We start from the raw sequence: 9,846 nt of genomic DNA on the forward strand, positions 1-9,846 counted from the left end.
TGTTCAGTATTGGCCTGTTGGGTTCACAAAGTTTGTGGTGGGGAGGGGTGGCCAGCCGACCGATAGCGTGCTGGAACAGACCTCGTTTACTTCGCAAATGGGGTGTGTGCAGGGTGTGGCGGTTGCGGGGGGGGGGGGCTGTATTTACAGCAACTCTTTATGGTTTTTTATTTTCCTTTATTTTCAGGTGTACACTTACAGCATTTGTGAGGTTTATGATTGGATGATGTCTTTGAGCAAAAAGATGAACTATCAGTGGGAGGAATCAACATTTGACCAATACTCAGCATTATCATAGATTGGGGAGAAAGGGTGTTTTTCAGTGTTACTGCTATTTTTTTGCTGCGTTTGAGAATGTTTCCCCTTTTTCAGTGGTTTCTTGGTTTGGGCTTTTGGAAAAAAAAAAATAATTAAAAAATGGGGAAATGTGATTGTGAAATAATTCTAAAGACAGGGTTTCATTTAGATTTGGTTGGCTCCTTGATTTTTTGCACTTTGATACAGATGAACTCACTTGTGATGCAAAAGCCCCTGTGCTAAGTGGTACTCGTTCAGGATAGCTGTATGGACTCCCATATTTGCTATACACAAAGAGGGCAAAAGTAAGGGTATAGTGGGGTTAGTTTCATTGTTCTACCTTTGTTATACAAATAACTTGCAATGCTAAAACTACAATATTTCCACCCCTTTTGGGACAGAAGTAAATCTAAGCCAGCTGAGATGTTTAAGCACCATTCACCCTTTATAAGATGATTACTTGTCAGAAGCAAAGCTTGCAGGTCTCTCCTTAGAGCCCATCAGCCACAATAATGCTGCAATACATACAATTTTCATCACTGGAAAAATACATACATACCAAAAATTACTTCGGGCAGTTTACTGCAGTAATGGCAAAAGGGATGCACATGATGACAATTTTCATTTTGTACTGTTTTGTCTAAGGGTGATGGTGAAAGAATTATGCCTCCTAATGCCCCTTTCAAAGATGACATTGTTTTACTTATATTAAAAGTAGAGAAATGAGATGAGCTGCAAGTGGTTAGATCTTGTAAAAAATGGAGTTTTAAATGTGTACTTCATTGTCTAAATGCTCACAGATGACTTTTCTCCCTATAATAACTGTAGAAAATGTGTTGGCAGCATATCACAATTAATAATCCATACTCCTATTTATGTGCTATAGGCACTCCAAAATTCCCCAGACATATTTATTACCCAAGTTTATAACCAGATTCAAATCAGATCCTACATTTGTGCCAAAAATTGAACTGCAGTCATCTCACAGCAAATAATTCTATCTACCTGACAGAAGAGTCTTAAATTCCTGATTTTTCCCGGAGTGAAATTCACTTTAATCTGGTATTAATGTATTTTCCCTTCGATCGCCTGCAAAAGAATCCCACAATCTTACAGTAGTGATTGTGCAGACTGTGGAAGGTACTGTACATACGTAGCATTATTGTAGGTTTTTCTGGTCATCTAGATTGTGTAAAATCCTTTGACGTTAATTGGGACAAGTTTTCTCTCTAGGGTTATGTTGAATTTCTCTTTGAGGGTTTTTTCCACCTCTTCATCTTCAAGAGTTACGAATTCCACCAGATCCATATTTTCCTTGTAGTTGTATGTGGTCTCGGTGAGCGTCCACCCAATCAGCGCTCGAAAGCCGTCAGTGGTCTGCAAGGTGCAGATGGACTTCTTTGTAAAGAGGGAATCGGGAGACGTCTGAAGGTACGTGCACTGGGAACGGAAATCTTCCACTGTCCGTGGCTCGAGGCTGAACATGTAAACTTTCCGACACTCTTTTTTCTCCAGAAGATCAGAATTAGAGAAATTTTGATTGGGGATGTATTGTTTCCGTCTCATTTTCTCGAGGTACCAGATGGCATTTTTTTCTGTGAAGCGAAAGACGCCGGGAGCCTGGGGCTGGTCTTTCCCCGACACAAGCTCCATCGGTTGCCACATCTGATAGGATACACCAAAGCCTCCGTCAACGATATAGGCTTTGCCATCGATAACTACCTTTACGAGGAGATGGGTCATGATGGTGGCGTATGCGTTTTGATGTGGATTGAACACGTATGCTCCCAGAAAGCTGGCGTCGTACCCCAGGCGTTTCAGGACCCAGCCCAACAGCTGGTTGTTTTCCATGCACCAGCCACCCCGCTTCTTCCGCACGATCTTGTTATAAACGTGCTCTAACTCCAAAGTAATTTTCTCCCCGCAATGGATGCTGAGGTTTTCAAAGGGAACAGCACGGATGTGGTGCTGGAATATATCGGTTAGTGTTTCCAAATCTTGTTTTTCAAGGGAACCTTTATAGCCAGTTCTCGCAAAATACTCTTCAAGGTTCATGTCACCTGTAAAGGAAGGAATTTGTGATTTGGTGGTGTTTCTTTACATCAGTGATTTATGATGCTGTGAAAAACTGCCCAGGCTGCTGCTAGCAAAGATGCTTTAATCTACGGAACCTCATCAGAGCAGTTTTTAAAGGTAACAAGTATTCATATCAAATGGTTCCCAGAGCAAAGAAGAGCAGTGCACGTGAGGGTTTGCTTTTCGTCTTAAAGTCATCCCGATGGCAAAGAGCCGATGCAATTTCAGCTTGATATGCTGTGGCTGCGAAATGGGGATTTGCTGTATTTGCATTGTAACAGCGGGGTTAAGAAGAAATGTGAGATCACGCTAGGGAGTATTCAGGAGGGTTCATCAAAACTGGTCTAAATCCACAGTTGAGTGAAAGGAGTGTCAGAGGGGGAAGCAGTATTGTCTGCCAGGTGGAGGGAGGGTAATTTGAGCCAGGATTCACGTGCTCTTTTCATGAGTCTGCCACTGATCTACGTGACGGTAAATGAATTGCTCGTTCGGTATACGTCGCTCTTTCACCACTTATAAAAAGTGAAAATGATACTCCCTGCACATTTTGTAAAGTGTCAAGTTTTATTCAGATAATTATAACTGAAAAAAACCTCTGACCTTTGCAAGAGTCGCAGACCGCTGAGTCTCTTGTCTGCTCTGAGTGTTGCACAGAGTCATTTTGGTGTTGGAATAATGAATCTGAACGGAGACAAGTGACCTAAAATACTCAGAGCTCATCTCTATTCCCCACGCCCTCACAGGGTGCCCTGAAAATGGACAGGGGCTGCGTTACAGCTCTCTAGTCCCAGCCTTTCTCAAAACTCACTTTATTCCTTCCAGAGGAGACGTAACTGAGAACTGCTGAAGCCTCGTACAGCGCATCCCTGGTCTGTCCTGCCTCCAGCGGTGCCCACCTCCTGCCCTGCCTTGGTAGGACTCCTCATGAGCAAGATTGCTGGATGAGGAACTACTCAACTTATTTTCTACCTTCTAATACTGTGGAAAGTCACACGCAGTCATCTGACTTTGGCAACGGCCCGTCACAGTCTGCTGGCCACCGTTACGAGCTGGATGCTCTGTAGGCATCTGATAGATATTGTTTGTAAAAAGACACTGTAGATCATCTGCTTGGGCATGGAGCTGGGCACAAAACGCTTTGAAGGCTTGAACCCTTGCAAAGAAAGCACTAAGCCTTTCAGCAGTCCAGAGTTACTGCAAATATTTAGCTTCTTGACAACCCACAAAGCTGCTTGGAAATCTTTTGTGCATACAGTAAGCTGCAGTTTAGACACTTAATATTAGTGACTCGGGGAGACTATTGTATTCAGATAAATTCAGCAGTGAACCGTTGAATGTTTACTGCAAACTAGAATTTCTCAAGACAGTTTTCAGTGACAGATTCGTGACGTGCATACGCACGTATAGAAGCAGCTGTCCAAAGTAAATGGAGAGCCCCATCAAAAACTGCACGTTATCTTCTACAGAAAGGAATTTAGCTTCCAGTGATATTTAAGTGTATTGTTGGGGGACATTCTCAATGTAATATTTGTTAAATAGAACATAAGACTACTGGTACTTTTTTCTTTTGATTTGTAAGAATTCGAGTCTATCCAATCATACCGGCTCAAATGGTGAATGCAAAATAGCTCACACCAGCAGAAAGCTGGTTCTCAAGTTTATATTATTTGTAATTTCCCTCTGCAGCTCCATAATATGATTGATCAGCATTAGATCTTGACTGTAGGAGATTAAAGCTACAGTTCTTCTGAATTGTGAGCAGATCAGATGAAAAGATAGATGTGGAAAGGTAGTCCCACAAATGTGGCTATGATTTATGCATAGAAAAAACATCAGCAGAACTATTTCCAAATGTGCAAATGAAGGTGTTCATGCAAAAATATTCCTTACCGGGACTATACGCCCTATCAGCAATTCCACTGTTAAAATATATTATCTGTCCACTTTTGTCCTAATTTGTCAGCGTATGGACTTTTTGGACAGTTTGTAATTTCATTGTTTTAAGTTGGTTTTAAAGGACTGTAATTTTATTCCTATAAAGCAGAATCTATCGATTATTAGATTGCTTTTTTGCCTTTGCAATATTTTTAAATAAAGTTAAAAATCTAAAATAATAACTTCCAACAAGAGGTTGTAGTTCTAAATTTTATCTAACATTGTATCTAAACAAAATCATCTCTCTCGTAGTCAAGGGAATCTCCTCCCGAGGAGGAGAAAGACAGAAGAATTGAAATTGCAGTATCATTGTTTTGCCTTCTTTAAAAGCCCGTGTTTAGCAGGCAATTTTTTAGCTCTATATCCACACATTTTTATAACATTTTTCCTAAAGAGAATACTGCTTTTGTTATTGTCCGTGACCTTTACCATCATAAATAAACCAAGTTTGTTGTTTTTTAAGAAAATCAACTTACCTCTTAAAATAGCCTTATTTATTTATTGATGTATTCAGCTTCTGGGTTGTTTATTACTGGGGCAGCAGTCAGTAAAGCCAGGAGTGGATATGAATTGCAAGGGTTGGCTTCCTCTTTAAGGTCTGCTGGCCCTCTCTCTTGAATCTTAAATGCGGGGAAGGTGCAGAGTCCACCCAAGATGAATGCACATTTTTGGACTTCACTGATCCATGAGCAAATTAAACTTTGTTTCTTCTCTATTAGTAGATGTTTCTGTTTTCCCCTGGTTAAGACCAGACTGAACTTGTTTTCCATGTAAAATAATTAGAGTAGACAGTCGCAAATGACTCTGTAATTTTTTTAAATTAAATTATTATTTAGCAGTATTAAAATTAAATAATATAAAAATTTTGTGGTGGAGGATAGTCATCTGCATCCTTGTGGGTGCACTGAATTGCTGAGGTATTACAGGCTGTGTTTTCCCAGGCTCCGCAGATGCACAAAATGACGCTTCTTTGCCCACAAAGGAACTTTTTCAATCTGTTCAAACCTTCCACTGCAGCAGACAGTTATTTTGGAGCGGCCACACGAAACAAATATCGTGACAAATATTGATGTGCACAAAGTAATGCATTTCCTCTCTAAAACTTGACCTTCTGCATCTTCAAAGTGTCTTCTCTCCCTGTCAAGCATGTGTCCTCTTGATTTCATGGAGGTGGAAAGTCGGAGGTCCCTTTTGGGAAGTCAAAGAGCCATTAGACTGCATCTGGGAAAGCACCTGAGTTTTAGGCACATCAGGTGCCCCATGAGTCTGTGTGGTTGACTAATATCAGCATCAGCCTTTTCCTTGCCCGAGGACCGATGCTCTTCTGTCGCCCTCTTTCATGACACATCCTGTGCAGCATCTGCCACAGGTATCATAAAGGTAAAAGGCTTTTGTGTTACATATAACACGCTGTGAAACCACACCAGTGCTATGTCCTAACTTCCCGGTCTTTTCTTGCGCATCTGCAGTATTACTTATTTTCTCTGCTTTTGTGCAGAATACTGTTTGTAATAAATATGAAGAGTTTTATCTATTATACTGCCGTGCCCGCTTGACATCTCAGGAAGGTGAGGTCCCAAAAATTTAGATTATAGTTTGCAAAGGTTGATCTAACTTTGATTGTTTCCATTTTTGGCACCAAAAGCCTCATTTTTAAAAACCATTGAATCGTCTCAGTTCTATTGATGTTGTTTCGATGTCAGAGACACAGAAGAATCAGACTCGGAAAAACTGGACACTCAAAATTAGAGAGCTTTGGGGATTTTCTGAAGTGCCCTCACATAAATAGTTCTCTTTAAGTCAATTTCTGGTAAGGGAATAGGACTCAAGTCTTTCAACTTATTTCTCCATAAGCTAATCAGCACCTAATAGTGGCTTGTTTTGAGAAAGTCTTAACCTTTCTTTTTTTTATGAGGTCTTTGGAAGCCAAATTCAGCTCAACTTTCTATTTCAGACTGTTAAAGGAAGTGAATAATTTGTAAAACTCTGTTGAGAAGAAGATTTAAAATAATACCTAAACAGGTTAGAGGTCTTTTGTGTAAAAGGGTAACACAGCTTCTCCTTCTGTATCATTTTGGTCTCTTTTGCCGCAAAATATATCTGAAATAAAATGAGATCCAGAGAGGTGGAACAAAATGTCATGGAGTCAAAAAGCAATTTCCATATGAGCAAATTAGAGGTAGGAAGATGTCTCAGTTTCTAAAGAAGGAGAAGCTCAAGAAAAAACATGCAATCAGTATATGCAATTAATTAGCAATGTACTTGAATTTACCAAGCTTTGTGTTCATCTCACTAGCTCAACCTAAGAATCACATTAATGCTGTTAATGTTAATTTTAGAACTTTTTATATTGGGTATTTAAAGACCCATCTAGCACAGCATTAGAATTAGATTGTGTCCACTAAATTAGGTGGCAAGCCACGAACATTTACTGGCACGAGTTTGTTCTCCAGCACTATATTGAATTTGTCTTTCAGTGTCTTCTCAACCTCTTCATCTGTAAGACTTGTGATCTGCACCAGGTCCACGTCCTCCATGTAGTTGTATTTCACCTTAGTGAAGGTCCATCCAACTAAGGCATAAAGCCCTTCAGTGGTCTGGAGACTGCAGATTGACTTCTTCTGAAGTATGTTCTCTGGAGACACTTGTAGGTACATGTTTAGCTCCTGAAAGTCATTTATATGTCGTGGTTCGAGAGTGAATGTGTATATTTTTCTGATATTCCCCAGTTCTGGAGTATCAGTGAAAGGAGCACTTTCACTTTGCTCAGGAATATAATGCTTCCTTTTGACTTTCTCGAAGTACCAAGTGCCATTGTCTTCCATGAAGCGGAAGATGCCGGGGATCTGCGGTTGGTCCTTCCCAGAAATCAGCATCAAAGGCTGCCACGCCTGGTAGGCACCGCCAAAACCAGCATCTACTATGTAGGAATTTCCCTTGATCACCACCTTCAGTAGGATGTGATTTATCTCAGCAGTGTATGCCCTCTCTGCTGGTTTATAACTATTTCCTCCAAGAATACAGACATCATATCCTAATTCTTGCAAGGCCCAAAATAAAAGGTGGTTGCTTTCCAGACACCATCCACCACGTTTCTTTCTCACAATCTTATTGTAAGTAGACTGTAAATCCAGTTCGATGGTCTCCCCGCAATGCATGCTGAGGTTTTCAAAAGGAATTGCCCGGATGTGGTGCTGGAAGATGACTGTTAAGGTTTGCAAGTCTGCATCTTTATGGGACTCATTGTAAGAAATTCTTGTGAAATACTCTTGAATGTTCATTTTGCCTGTGTGAGCAGAAAAATAGCCAGTTACTGTTGTGCGGCTGTCAAGGGGTTCGCTCCTATTTCTGTAGCACAGGTTAACCAGCCTGCAAATGTAGCCTGCACCGTTTTATTGAGGATTTGAAAGAAACCTGTGCCCTTGACAGAAGATGACTGCAGGCTAGACTTGCCCATGTCATCTGTATTTCTTACAAAGGAGATGAGGATAGGAGCAGGTGACAATAGTGCTTTCTCTGTCTCAGATGTTGCCTTCAAGCCAGGCGGGTGTCTTTCCTGTGGGAAGACAAAGCACGCGGCTCAACAGAATTTCTGTCCCTGGATGAGGGTCCCACGTGAATAAAAAAAATTATAAACTGACAAACAACAGGTTTGCAGAAAAGCTGCTAGACCGTACCGGCGCAAAAGTCACAGCAATTTCTTACTGTTTCTTTTACCACAACAGGTAAGAAATTCTTTATTTATCCCACAGGTAATTTAACTGGAGGGTTTTACATTCACGGCTTCAGCTAACTGGGATTAACGTCTCGGTGTGTCACCATTTTAGACAGGCTTCCACGTGAAGCAGATTGTTGTTTTCTTAATCTCTTTAGCTTCCCTGTGGAGTTCAGACGCGGCTTTGACCCTGGCCGTTGAAAGGAAGGAACTGTTAATTTTTCTACCCTAAGTGTCAGAGGAATTGATAGTTACTAAGAATACATTCAAGGCTTTTGAAAATCACACCTCAAGCACATAGGTGGCAATACCCCCGCCCCAGCAGGTGAGCACATCAGATGACCTAATCTCTAGACTTTAACCCCAATTTTGATACCAGCAGCACAACTCACTTGACTTAGCTGTATTGCTCCTGATCTGCACTGGTACCAGGATTCAGACTGGCTGATGCAAAGCCACAGGAAAATGTAATAAAATAGAGGACTATCCCAATAAGGGCATAAGACAAAAACATTTTCACTTCAAAAGGACCCAAACAGGCTACATGAAAAAACAGTAATGTGTCTTTGATACTGCATTTTATAGTTTTTATCCATCCCTTTTTTAGGACAAGGGCACTCATCTCTGGCAGGATCTCCTTGGAAACGCTGGTGGTAGAAAGCCATTCCCTCCCCAACAGACAGTGCATGTGTGCACTGGCCAGCGCATCCTGTGGTCCTCTGCCTCATTTTTCTTTCTATTCCCACTTTGAGCCATTTTGCATGGCCAGATAGAAACATCTTTTCCCTGTGACGGTGTCGAGCTGAACCTCTGTGACCAGGAGGGGCCCAAGCGAGTCCATTAGCCTGGTGAGTATAATACGCTTGAAATTTGGTTTTGAGCAAAAACCAATCAGTCTCTGCTCTGGGCCAGCAGCAGAAGACTTGATGCCCTCTCTGTAACCTGTCTCCTGGGTCTGGGTGTCCCCATCACCCCAGCAAGAGTGCAGTGTGTAACCAGCTCCGCTCGTCCAGCCATGAGCAACCTCCCCATCGAGAGCCTCCACGGGGTGCTGGCAGTGAGGCTTTGGGAGAATGTATTTTGGGAAATTTGCAGCCCGTGCCTCAGTTTCCCCAGCTGCCCCTTCTCTGGCCTCATCAGTTTGAAGCCTGTATAGTAGAGACAGCCTCGTGGGGGCTGAGAAAATGGGCTCTGATCTCAATGGATACTGAGAGAGGTTTAAGTGTACTAAAGCTGCAGTACAGAATCAGCGGCGTTAGGGAGCCTTCACAGACCCCAGAGTTCACTCCCTCCCCTTCCCGGGGGCAGCTTTCCTTCCTGGCACAGCCGTTCTCACTGCGCTAGCGATGGGGCTGCAGCAGCAAGCAAGCCCTCGCCTGGGGGATGCTTTGCGTTCCAAAACTGGGGTGCCAAATATCTTCAGCCTCAGGCCAGACCTCAGCTTTGTTTGCTTTTCCCCTGCAGCGGCCGCGCTTCGTTCAGCATTCACGCATGTCTGCAGGAGCAGTGTGGTGGGTAGCGAGATTCAGACGTCAGTTCTGCCTATCTGCAAGCGTCCCTGGGGATCACTGTGCCCTTTCGTAATTAGGCGGAATAGTTCTCTGCTAAAATTCATGAGGGGCTTCCAAGGTTGGATCCTCTTGCACATGCCTATACCATTTCTTTGATTTTTAAGCTACATTGCAAGTCGGGAGGTGGGGTTTTCATACACATTGGCTCAACATAAAGGGGTTAGTTTAAACCTCGAGCACTTGATCTTTGTACTTGGACAACGCAACGCCCTTGCAATGCAACGCCTGCCGTCAGCCCTGGGCTTGCTGTGA

At 42.3% G+C, this 9,846-nt stretch overlaps 2 protein-coding genes across 2 annotated transcripts; both read right to left on the reverse strand.

Moving 5' to 3' along the window:
- Positions 1–802: 802 nt before the first annotated feature.
- On the reverse strand, positions 803–4,874 carry LOC104291175 (arylamine N-acetyltransferase, pineal gland isozyme NAT-10). The gene is made up of 2 exons (XM_009890376.1): positions 4,785–4,874; positions 803–2,357 (listed from the first exon to the last, which is right to left on the reverse strand). The coding sequence occupies exon 2, from the start codon at positions 2,350–2,352 to the stop codon at positions 1,480–1,482; it is 873 nt and encodes a 290-aa protein (XP_009888678.1). The 5' UTR covers positions 2,353–2,357; positions 4,785–4,874; the 3' UTR covers positions 803–1,479.
- A 1,821-nt stretch (positions 4,875–6,695) lies between these two features.
- Positions 6,696–7,589, reverse strand: LOC104291176 (arylamine N-acetyltransferase, liver isozyme-like). Its single transcript, XM_009890377.1, has one exon. The coding sequence runs from the start codon at positions 7,587–7,589 to the stop codon at positions 6,696–6,698; it is 894 nt and encodes a 297-aa protein (XP_009888679.1).
- Positions 7,590–9,846: the final 2,257 nt, after the last annotated feature.

Source organism: Charadrius vociferus, unplaced genomic scaffold (assembly GCF_000708025.1).
Source record: "Charadrius vociferus isolate BGI_N301 unplaced genomic scaffold, ASM70802v2 scaffold498, whole genome shotgun sequence".
In the NCBI taxonomy this organism is placed as follows: Eukaryota; Metazoa; Chordata; class Aves; order Charadriiformes; family Charadriidae; genus Charadrius; species Charadrius vociferus.

Bases quoted from the DNA above. Each gene is read 5' to 3' on its own strand.
- LOC104291175 (XM_009890376.1), bottom strand. From the start codon at position 2,352: ATGAACCTTGAAGAGTATTTTGCGAGAACTGGCTATAAAGGTTCCCTT.
- LOC104291176 (XM_009890377.1), bottom strand. From the start codon at position 7,589: ATGAACATTCAAGAGTATTTCACAAGAATTTCTTACAATGAGTCCCAT.